A 12700-nucleotide genomic window follows, 5' to 3' on the forward strand; every position below is an offset into this window, starting at 1 on the left:
ACCAATTCACCCTATGACAACAGCAGATTGTGGCCATCTACAAAATGCTGTGTATTGATGAATGCGTCAAACTATACTTCAAAGATGGGTTTAATAACAGATTCTTTCTCTAAGCACACGAACAATGCGTTGTTGTAATCTCTTTAAGGACTTTGAGGAGATTTTGCCAAACACGTAATGTGTTCAGAAGGAAAAACCAGTGAAGTTTGGAAGAGGTAGAGCATTCAGTCTGTGGCTATTAAGGAGCTACGGAAACAGATTAGGGCGAGTTTTGATAGACTGTTGTTGGATATGGTGAATTGGCCCGAGTCTACTTGCGTAGATTTGACTTTTATCAGGATTTATCAAATTTTGACTTTCATTTCTTCTTTTTGACTTTAATCTCAACATTAAATTTTGACTTTATTCTTGGCCTTTCAACTTTATTCTTAATTTGCTTAAAATTATTTTCTCCATTAAATTGGCCCTAATCCGTTTTCGTCCTTCTTCCCCTCCACCCTGGCATACATTTTATTTAGCAGCCAAAAATATGTATTAGTGTCACATTATTGTCCCTGCAGATGCACGAACAAAGTTTTTTGTCCAATCTCCTGCTGCTCACCCCATTAGGCATTATAAGAAGCGCTGCCAGGGACGGATGAGGAAACATGTGGGGGACTTATGCCTTCAAGCTGGGATGCTTCAGGATGCGCTCGTTCACTACCACATGGCTGTGGAGCTGCTCAGGGGAGTTAATGACTTCCTTTGGTTGGGTGGTGAGTATGCAAGCTTCTTCTTTTTGCATTCTGATGGATGGTTGAAACAATAGCAGATTGTTGAAAAAGAAATAGTATTCTGAGGATTTTGAAAAAACTTTGTGCAAGAAACAGATAATTATCTTCTGAAACCTACAGAATGCTACGGTGGCCCTAAAAGCTCACAACAGAATGCAGAATGACTAATGTAGGGCCCTATAAAATCCATTTAATTTTTTTCCAAATTGCGTTTTATTTTTTCCCAAATTTTGTTCTTTCCACTTTAATTTTTTAAATTCCATATTTTTTTTTTTTTTTTTATTTTTTTAGAAATATTTATCATTTTTTAAAGAAAATATTAGTTTTTAACTCGTGTGAGGAAACTAAATAAATACTAATAAATAATAATAAAATAATAATTAAACAAAATGTATGTCCAAAAAAGTAAGATACAATTAAAAGGTGGATATAAGTTGTGGATTATTCTGACTGTTCCTTATTTAATTATTTACACGTCATATAAAGATGTATGAGAACAGCATTAATGTCACCCAATTTCCTCTCAGGTATCAATGGTTTACTGAATCTGAGCTGGTTTATTAAGTTTTGATCAACTTAGTTTAAATTAACCTGATTTAACTTATCCTATCTTCTGTAGCTCTGAGATGTTGTTAGAATGTAAAATTTTAATAATGTTGCTCCAACTGACTTTTATTTCATGCCGATTTTGTCCATTTCAGCGTCTAACCATTTTCATTGGTCGATTCCATGATTCCGTCCGCGATTCCGTTAACGCGGATTTTATAGGGCCCGACTAACGTCACAATGCAACACAAAACCAAAGCGCATACATTTATTAACCTCACCAACACAAAAGCTCACAACATGAAACCCCACAAAATAACACAAATGTTCACAACACAACAAAACGCGAAGGTTCACAACACAACACCAAAGTAAAAATTGTGGATTTTTACCTGGCTGCTTTTGTGTCGTTGAGAACCTTCATGTTTTGATCTTTTTCGTTGTGAACTTTCATGTTGCGTTGCGTATGGTATCTGTCATTCTGTGTTGTGTTGTGAGCTCTCAGGTATTTTGTGTTGTGTTGTGAGCCTTCAGGGCCACCGTAGAATGCATGCATGATTGGTGATTGGAGAAATCAACTAAAAATATCAAAATTTCATGTCATTTTCTTACACTTTCAGATTTATTAGCTCTGTAACCAGTGATACTTAATATTTGGTGCATGACGGCATTTGTTTATGGATTTCTAAAGATTCCCCCTACTATTGGTTTAGCTGTAATAAAATAATAAAATTAAATTAAAACCCAAGAATTTTCCAAAATGGGATTTTTGGGTTTTTGCTGCTTTTAGGTTTTCTTAATGCTCAATGCCAGCTTGATTGAAGTAAAATCAAACGGATGTCTCTGTGGTCTGCCCTTCAGCTGCTTTGGAGGGTTTGTGCTCTGCTTCGGTTATCTTCCACTACCCTGGAGGCACTGGGAAGCTTGCAGGACGCAAACCAAGTGTCTCCCAGGCAGCGGATACAGGAAAACGCCACAGACCAGGTGAGAGGACTTTTTAACCAATTGATTGAAAAGTGGGAAGAACTCAGAAATCCTCACTGTGTTTGAGGCACTACTGAGTGACTTTTGATGGCTCAAGCGTTTGTTAAGCTTCTCTCTGCTCTGTAGCTTGCTTTGTGTGCAGATGGGAACATTTTTGTAAACTGCTAATGAAGATATTTAAGACATCTGCCTGCTCTGCTGTAACCATCCTATTAACATAATGTTGTATTATAACAGTCTTGTGTCATTTGTCAACTAATCGTACATAACAGACTAAATTCAGTAAATATTAACTGATTATTTCTTTATCCCATAATTTGCATTTCCTTTGAAAAACAGATTGTTGAGGCTCTATACAAATATAATTTCAGTGATCTTTAGCTTGCTTTTCACTACAAACACTGCACCAGAATCAGTTTCTTGGCATTGCTTCCCTCTGAACGTGGCTGCTCCACATAGACTGTATTTTAAGGTATGAAATTGTTCCAACAAGCAGTGGTAATACATTAAACACCATTTACGCTATATAACCAACGAGTACAGGTTCCCTTTAAAGATGCAAAATAAAATATTCCCTGAATTCCAACGTTTGAGAAACAAACTTTGCTTTTCATTTGATTTGAATGCAGATATTGATAATGTCAATTTTGCTGAGCTGAACTGTTCAGATATTGTGCATGCATCATTCATATTAATAATTTAATGCATAAAAGGCAAACAATTTCTGGTAATTAAAGTAGCAACATTAACTACAACAAAAACAAATCAAACCAGATACTTTAATAGAACAATAAATAACTTGTTTTTGCTAATGTGTAGTTTCACTATCAAGCTATCGACATAAATTAACCATACAATGTTAAATGTACATCGCAGTAGAAGCTAATAATGGTACAATCCAGTGTGTCGCGCGTTGGTCACATGGTCAATGGTTAGGACTCAAACTACTAACCCTGCGCCTTGCCTCATGGAGTGAATCTGCATTGTTCTCTCTCTGTGTCTGTAGGAGCTCAGGAGGTTCTCATTGACCCAGGTATGGACAGTCTAACCACTGTAGTGCTCCTAGATGTCTGTGTGCCTGTTTGCTTCAGATTCCATGTATCCCTGCTCACATGTGCCTGATACAAAACTTCCTCCTGCATCATCACCATTTGTTGATTGCTGTTTGTTTCATTTTGAAAGTTAACTGTTGATTTCCTTCCTCTGACAGTTCACTGATTTGGAGTGACTTATTTTACAGTTTCTCTACAATGCTTGAAACACTTGAAATAGTCCTATAAATTGTTTTAAATTGTTTTCATTTAAATCTTTCCTTTTATATAGTATTTACTGTAGCGCTGCTTTAATGTGCTGCTTAAATCAAGTGTACACTTTGTACACGTTGTTTTTTCAACCCTAGTTATGGTTCTTTGTGTATCTCTGCAGAATCATCCATGAATTTGTCATATTGCATGTGCAGTGTATTTTTCCAAGTAGTGCTGCATCATATTGTTCACAAATGTAAACCAATAGTTTTAAGTGTTCCCACTGAGCTACATTTAGAATCAAAAATGTTTGGGCCCTTTATTCTTTATGCACTGCTGTGCATTGGCTTGATCTGAGTCCAATATAGGAATGTATTTTGAGAGAAAAATCTTGTCCTGCATTCAATATGTCATGGAACTCAGCTGTCCACCCTAATTCCTTCTCTTCAGTTGCAGAGCAGAGAAATGATCAGTGATCATTTTTTTTAACTAACCTTCACATTACCTTTTGGAGCACAGGTGCCCTCACAGCCAATGGCATTAGTGCAGATACCAGCACTGAGATTGGACGAGCCAAAAACTGCCTGAGTCCCGAGGACATCATTGAGAAATACAAAGAAGCCATCTCCTATTATGGAAAGGTAATGACCCCATACTGGATCATTGATTGCAGACTGTCAGATGTGTTTACCAATAGATAACAATTGAAAACCAGTTATCAATTAAATTGTATTGGCTGTAGGTTTCGTAACAACTCTCACTCTGGGCTCTATTCTTCCGTGCGTGAAAGTCAGAAAAGCTGCACAACGGTGCTGGTTTTTGCTGCGCACTATTCTATCCCCACACTAAAGTGTGTCACTGCACGCCTTCATCCCATTTACGTACTGTGGGCGTTAACATTCAAATCTGGCCTTACGCGTATTCTCCGGTTAGCTTCAAGCTATAATATGTAAGTTTTTTGTGGCAACATTTGGTCAAAAATCCATAATCATCTTTGAACATATTGTAATCCAAAGTGTTCTGAGTGGATAGTGAAACTCTTCTCTTTCTCCTGTAAATTAAGTTTATAAATTCAGGAGATATTTCAAGTGTGAGCTGTTTTGATCGTTATTGGTTGCTTGACTGAAGTCAGACGCTTTCACGTAATTTCGGTAGTAAAGGTGCATTGGCGGCTGTTCCAGCAGAAGTCTCCATCACGGCTTTAGGAACAACAGTTACACGGCAAATAAAGAGGAAAAAGGCAGAGTGAGGTGGAGAAGCAACACAATAAAGGCACAAACATGCTCAGGAGGAACAGACCGCTTTGTGTCCTTGTGGATCTTCGTGACTGTGCAGGGTCTGCCACACGTACGTACTGGTGTCAGAGTGATAAATCATGTGTAAACCTAAGAGAAGCTTATTCAAGGTGAATTAATTTTACAGTCTGATTGCAGAGTGATGGTTGTCAGTCCCCTCAGAGCGGCTGAGATCACAGCTGTCTGTGTGTGCTCAGCTGTGTGGGGGGATGAGCTGACGGCAGCAGCCGCTGCTCAGGACAGAAACTACAGAGTGATACGTGTATTCATGTCAAAGTCTCTAAAAGACAAGGAAACTCTCCAATAACTCAAGATAAAGTCTCTGCATTTGTCACTGCCTCTATTGAGGAAAAAAGAGCATTCACAAAATAGACCTTATGGGAGGTTCAGTTTCGGTTTCAAAACGAAGCGGAGAGAAGATTCTTCAAACTGCAGCTTTTTGTTCTTTTCCTCTTGCATGCTTCGGGATTAAGTGCAGCGCCCCGGGAGGGTAAAACATCATTTTGCTCTAGAAGTTTTCACTCAGTTACAATTTATGCAACAGAGACTAATATTGAAAAAGAGAACTGAAACTGACAAAATGTCATGGGGGTGGTGGGGGTAAGCTGTAACACAAGCACGCCAAAGGATTGACCATCAATGTACCAGTTTAAGACGGGACAATGATCCCAAACACACAGCCAAGGAACTCTCAATTAGTCTCAGAGAAAGAAAATAAAGCTGCTAGAATGGCCCAGATAATCACCTTCATAAGAGACCCACTGAACCTTTAGGATTTGAAGACTGTTTGTGTGGAAGAATGGACCAAAATCACACCTGAACAATGCATGTGACGAGTTTCTCCAAACAAGAGGCGTCTTAAAGCTGTTATTACCAACAAAGACTAAGTAAATTTCAGTAAACGTGTTCAATTATTTTTCCCTGTGCCATTTCACATTGTTACACAGACATTATTTCATGGACGTCTAGGGTTTGGTATCTTTGCATGTGTGGATTACATGGGCTGTTGCCAACATCTGGTGAAAATCTCATGTCAATTTACCAGCTGTACGTGTTGCCCAATACTGTACAGGAATCAGGGTTGGGGTCAGTTACATTTTTCAATTACAATTACTACTTCGATTATCCATGTTCATTTACAGCTCAATTATGATTATGGTGGCTGTCATTTTTTCCAATTAAAATTATTACTTTCCCCCTAGTAGTCAGTTAATGTACAATTAATGACAATTACCGAGCCTCTTGTTTTAGCTTTCTGTTAGCATCTCTTATGATAATGTCTTAAATCAGCTGTAAAATACACTAAAATATTATCCATCATCACATTTGTTTCTCATGTCTTAATTTCCTTGTTAGGCTTCTTTTATCTATGAAAATATTGGTATTGATATTTTTGAGGTGGGTGTCTCCCTTGATTTCATTTTTTTTTTAAACGTTAAAATGATCCTGAAGAGATCTGACAGGTAGTGGGAAAAGTTGATATGAAACATATTTTAATAATTTACTATACGTGTAAGCCATAGAACTGTAACATGGTTCCAGACTTTGCCTTTAATTTAATTGTAAATGACAGTTTTTGTAGAAATTCCATAGAAATGTTCTAAGAATTACAGTTACAAGTTAAATTTTCTGAACTCAATTATCATTCATTTCAGTTATGATTACAACAGCAACACGTTTTTTCAATTATAATTACGCCATAATTGTAATTATCAATTACGCGGTTACAATTATAGTTGACCCCAACCCTGACAGGAATATTCTTCTACTGTACTATTTATCACAGACACTAGAGGGCATTATTTGACTTAGTTTGCCAAAGCTACCTCATGCACATACTGAGAGCTGCTGTAATCGCAACAAAAACCGGGCCTTCTATAAAGCAGGTGGTCACATGCATGTACTGGACATTGAGGTTTTATTGTTTGTTTGTGTTACTTTTCTCAACCAGTGATTAGTGAGACTCATTTTTTTAATACTTGTACATGTTTGACCACGGCTGTACTTTTACAAATTCAAACAGCATAGCATCAAACTATTACAGGTGCTCAGTGTAGGCTAAATAGGCTCATTATGCTGCCTAACTATTCAGATACAATTCACTGCTTTATCTTCATTATTATAATTGCCTTTTGCACTGACCTCCGCCAGCCCCTTTACCTCGAACTTGTTCATTCAGAATCAAATTATATCTCAACTCATAACCATTCTCATATTAATTGAATTTTAATAAGGAGACAATGAGAGGAGAAGTGTAAGGCAGTCAAGGGAAAGATAAAAGGCTAACGGTGTAACTGCTGCAGTAGCAGCACAGGCTTTCAGTGCGGGACAAAAAAGTGCTGCACGGGAACCCTGAACATAACAGCTTGGCATCTGAATTTGTCTCTTTTTTTAGATTATATCATGTTGGGTGGACGGTGACTGAAAAATGTGATCACACAAGAAAAAGAGAACATTCACCCAGAATGCTCCATTCTTTGTCTACCTCTTATCTTTCACAGTACAAGAATGCTGGTGTGATTGAGCTGGAGGCGTGTGTGAAGGCCGTCAGGGTGCTGGCCATTCAGAAGAGGGCCAGGGAGGCCTCAGAGTTCCTGCAGAATGCTGTTTACATCAATCTGGGACAGGTATTAACAGTTTGAGAGGCCAATTATTATATTATTATATAAAGCTGTAGTATGTAAGCTTTTTTGTTTTTTTGCTTCATTTGGTCAAAGATCCATAATCACCTTTGAGCATATTATAATTCAAAGTTTACTGAGAGGAAACTGGACCTCTGCATCTTCTCTGAGCTCTGCATTTGAGCTTTAAAAATCCAGAAACATGATGCTACTTTTTAGCTAATCAGAGATCTTTTTACAAACGGAGTGGTCCATAAGTTGTTTTGGGGCGTTACTATTGGCTGCTCGACGTGATGTGCGTTCATGTCCCATTTTGTGAAGTTCCTATTGTGGCATTAGGCACAGCGATTACAGGACAGAGCAAGTGGAAAAAGGAAGACCGACATGGTGAAGCAACAGTCCTAATTTCCCAAACATATTCGTGCAGAACGGACTCCAAGCACATACTATTGTCAGAGAGAGAGTTTTGACAAATGGGATATTTGTATGTAAAGCTAAGAGAAGCATATATGCAAGGTGGAAAGAATGCACAGTTCATTTGCAGTCTAGACGTAGAGTGGTATGCGTCTGCTCTGACCGGCAATTGGGATTGCTACAGCTGACTTTGAGCTTTGTGGGGGGGAGGCTCTCACAGTAGCACCTGCTGTTTTTGAGGAGTCATTACAGATTTATACGTGCTTTTGTGTCAGACACAAGATAAAGTCCTTACATTTGTCACTAGTCGCTATTGAGAAAAAAGTCACAAAGAGCTCCACAGTTGTGCGTGTTTACAAGGATACCAGTGAATTTAAAATGGAGAGGGGAGGAGTGTGGTTGATTCCATACATGCTTTTGCATCTGTTATGTATCCGATGTTGGGAAATGATCGAGGCCATCCTTTCTCACATTCGGGGAGACCTCGATGGTTTTCCTCTTCCGTGGAGGGGTTGGCATTTTTTCTAAGAGAGGATTGTCTGCCACACTTTTTTGCTATTCCTCCGCCTATGAGAGAGATGCCAACAGAAGCTTGGAACTTTCACAGGGGCATTTACTGGGATTTGTGTGTCCTGTTCTGGGACTTTTTTCTCAATCCCTGCAGTAGGAGTCCAGTTCTCCTCTTCCTCTTCATCGTCCCGTAGCTGATCCATATCACCTGCATTTCCATCAATATTAATTTTCAGAGCATCTTCAATTTTGTATTTTCTTGTCATCATTTCTTATCGAAACAAAGTTTAATATTTCACAAAGATAACCCAAGTCAATATAAAATGCAGTTTCTAAATGATGATTTTATTTAACCTGATAGCATCTCCCTTTGCATCAATAACTGAAATCAAGCTTTTGCAATAAGTGATGACAAATCTTTTGCATAATTGTGAAGGAATTCTGGGCCACTCTTTTTTGCAGAACAGTTTTACCTCAACCATATTTGAGTTTTTTTTTTTTTAGCATGAAATGCCTGTTTACAGTCACACGTCTTTATAGGATAGGATTCTGGACTTTCACCTGGCCACTCCAAAACCTTAATTTGGGTTTATTTGATTTATCAGAGGTGGCTTTGCTGGTATGTTTTGGTTTGTTGTCCTAGCGCTATAAGGCACAAACTGATGGCCACACATTCACTTTCAGCATTTTGTGGTAGACGGCACAATTCATTGTTTTATCAATCACAGCAAGTCATCCAGATCATCACACTGCCACTTTCATGCTTGACTGTTGGTAAGATATTCTTACCAGCAATTTCTCAATTGCTGTGTTGTTTTTACGCCAGATGTGATGAATTGCACAACTTCCAAAAAGTTATATTTTGTCTCGTCGGTCCCCAGAATATTTTTCAAAAAGTTCAAAATGTTTCTTGGCTTATGTGGGAGGAGCCTTTGTGTTCCTTTTTGTCAGCAGTGGTTTTTACCTTGGAATTTTGCCAAGGCCTCTATTTTTGCCCAGTGTCTTTCTTTTGGTTGAGTCAAAACACTGACTTAAACTGTGAGGCCAGAGAGGCTTACTGTTCTTTGGAAGTCGTTTTGGGATCATTTGTGACGTCCTGGATAAGTTGGTTGTAATTGTGGGAATGCTGTTGCTCTTTAACTTTTAGTAATACTGTTGTTAAAGCTTTAATTTTGAAGCTACAGCTACAATTTATAGCTTAAAATGTTGCCACTGTCTTCTACTTTTTTTATAACTATACTTTAAGTGGGAAGGCTTTGCATTTCCGCTCAATTTGCTTCCACAAGTAGGACTTTTACTCTCAGTTTTCCATGGGAAGCTGTAGCTCAGTGTGATCAGAGCCTGCTCCTTCATCCAAGCAATCATCATGAGGACCCTGGTTCAAAACCTGCTCTGGTCAATATTTCTCACTCTAAAAAAATCATTTGTTAAATGTTCAATTACTGAACGAAATGCTGTTAGTTATCTGTGGATTCGCATTCCCGGTTGCATTGTCGTGGCAATGCAAAGTTTTTAGTTGTACTTGTGACGGTTTTGAATGAAATGTGATGGAGTCAAGTTGAGAGGTTACAGGTCAAATGCACACACAGGGTTTAGGGGCAAACCATTCTGGGATTCAGAGGTTTTTGTGTGTGTCCACTGTTCATTGAATCTGTAGTTCTGTGCTCTCAGGGTTTTTGTATGCTGCTGATAGCACTAAGCATAACAATGACAGTGTCTTTGAGAAGAGGCCTTGGTAAATGTTATCAGTACGATAGTATCTGGCCTGCTTAAGGCAATTTGACAAGAACTGACCAGGAGAGATTCTGAAATCACATAGTACTCATGGAGTAATGTTGGTGGGTCGATCACTCCTGGGAAGGTTCATCACTGTTCCCAGTTTTTTTCATTGCTGTTGTTCCAAATTCTTGGAAATGGCTTTGCTTCGTAACCTTTTTCAGACTCATTCATTTGAATCACTTTGTTTTTCATTTGTTCCTGAAATGCTTAGAATCCCATTCCTTTTTGAGAACCTGAGAGATACGTTATATGTAAGTGATTTCTTGATTCAACAATCATAGCGGTAATCAGACCTGGGTGTGGCCAGTGACTCTGTACTAAGATTTACAAAGACACTGTTAACTTATATTTTAACATTTGGGGAGTAATTACTTTTTTACATTGGGTCAGTTGGGTTTGGAATTTGTTTTCCCTGGTGAATAAAATCCTCATTTAGAAACTGCATTTTCTAGGCTTTGTGAGATATTAAAATTGCTTTGATAATCCAAAACATTTAAGTCTGGTAAATCTGCAAAATAATCAGGAATCAGGAATGGGCAAATGCTTTTCACAGCACTGTACTTTTATTTAGCCATTTTGTATCAAGCTATTTTTCTAATTAGTCATCATTGTTCTGTTACCAACTCTTGTAGCTTTAGTGCATTTCTCATTAAGACTCTTGTAGTCATTGCTTATTATCCCCACCACAAAGTGGAAGGGGGGTATAGGTTTGAACTTCTCCAGCTGTGCGTCTCTGAGTTAAAGAGGACAGGTTTTCTTAGAAACTGTTTAAGGTAGGATAATCAAATTCGATGTGTGGCTACAAGGTATCAATACCTTGATGGAGTTTGAAAATGAGAAGGGCGTAATTATTTTTTCCAGAGTTATTGCCCTTGTTCCGTTTTTTGTTTTTTTTGGCGGGGATGTTGATGACTGTTGTCTTGTTTACATTGTTTTTTATTGAACCAACGTTATACCTCTTAGTCACCGACTCTCCTCAGTGTTACTCACGTCTACGTTTTCAGTCGTGTCAGATCATTTTTCATCCTCAAAAAGAAATGTTTTTGACATCTTTTTTTAAAATTTTAAAACTAAGTCATTTACCTTTAGAATAGCCAATTTATGACCCAATTGGGGATGTCAGTGATTCAGATTCTTTATTATAGTAGAGATTAGAGATGTAACGATTAATCGTGAGGCAGTTAAAAATCGATTCATAGGTATCACGATTGATATTGATCTTCTGAAAACTGAATCGCAGTACTTTTTTAACCAGCAGAGTGGAGGCGGCGGGTGGAGTCTGCTAATACTTTCTTTCTGGCTGCCTTCTACTCTTAAATATGTTAATAAATGATTCCTTACCTCTTTAGCACCGAAAGAATATCTGTAATATTACATGAATATCTGTAAAAGTCACGTTATTCTATTAGCTCTGTCTGCTAGCATAGCATCTCTTCACTGCTAGATTAGCTGCATGCCAACCGACCACTGGGTTACCAGCGCCCTCTGCTGGTCCAAACAAATATCTGACGTAAATACAGGCCAATGACTTTTTTTTTTTTTTTTGAAAGTCCAATTGTTAAGGCACAAAATACATTTTCAGTTGCACTTTTAAAAAGAAAAAGAACTATTATGCAGTTTTGCATTGTTTATTATAGAACCAGAATTTAAATTAATAAGCTTCTTCTTCATTTGTATTATTCCTTTATTTATTTAATTCAAGATTTATTTTTAGTTAAATTGCATTATTTTGAGTAGTTTATCAAGGGATTCTTTTGACAATGAAAAATAAATATATGTATATTATATATTGTATAATGACTGCAACCTTCCTTAATGTGACTGAGTGACGTGTGTGACACACTCATACGTGTGTGGCTACGGTGTCAGTTTGGACCGCGGAGCGCAAGGGAGATATGAACTTATCACTGGTAAAAATCCCAGTAAAACTCCAGAAAACATTCACTATGAATAAATATTATCTCCCTGGTAAAGACAGTAGCTCTAACAACAGGTAAAATGTGAAACTGGTGACATTACAGCCTGTGGATAGGGGACGCACTTACTCTGCTTCTGGGTCCTAGTGCCAGCCGACCGGTGAAGCCTGTTCCGTTTACCGTGTGTACTGAGGTTCGTGTGTGTTTAATAAGTCCGTGTGAAAGTCTGCATGTTTATGCCTCTGTCCATCTACCCTTTTCATTATATTTATGTCTTTTAAGGTTTTTATTACATAATGTCGGCTGTAGTCCGGGCCGCCGCCATCTTGGTTTATGCCGTCACCAGCGTGTCATCGCCGCAGAGTTGCACTAGCACAGAATGACTCAAATAACTGTAAAGAGGTCTTATATTAGTCTATTTTCTTGTGGTGTAGTGGTGTTTTTTTTTGTGGCTTTAGACTCCAATTACATTTATGTATATAATATGTTCCCCACAATATAAACAGGTTCCCCATATAATTATTTTTTATAGTTTCTGTTTCCACTGTATCCAGAATAATAATAATTCTCAACAAGATCTATTGATTGATTTGTCACATGACTGTTCCAGGGTTTGAG

The 12700-nt window shown here is 38.0% G+C and overlaps 1 protein-coding gene across 2 annotated transcripts in view; it reads left to right on the plus strand.

Moving 5' to 3' along the window:
• trappc9 (trafficking protein particle complex subunit 9) overlaps positions 1-12700 on the plus strand; it is a 312616-nt gene that overhangs the window by 14417 nt on the left and 285499 nt on the right. Inside the window, exons 3-7 of one of the 2 annotated variants that reach the window (XM_028461358.1) lie at positions 610-755; positions 2181-2303; positions 3310-3336; positions 4067-4188; positions 7344-7469. In XM_028461358.1, the coding sequence (XP_028317159.1) occupies positions 610-755; positions 2181-2303; positions 3310-3336; positions 4067-4188; positions 7344-7469 (544 nt within the window). The remainder of the gene's footprint in view (positions 1-609; positions 756-2180; positions 2304-3309; positions 3337-4066; positions 4189-7343; positions 7470-12700) is intronic. The other variant, XM_028461359.1, reaches the window with a different exon arrangement.

Source organism: Gouania willdenowi, chromosome 11 (genome assembly GCF_900634775.1).
Source record: "Gouania willdenowi chromosome 11, fGouWil2.1, whole genome shotgun sequence".
Lineage (NCBI taxonomy): Eukaryota > Metazoa > Chordata > Actinopteri > Blenniiformes > Gobiesocidae > Gouania > Gouania willdenowi.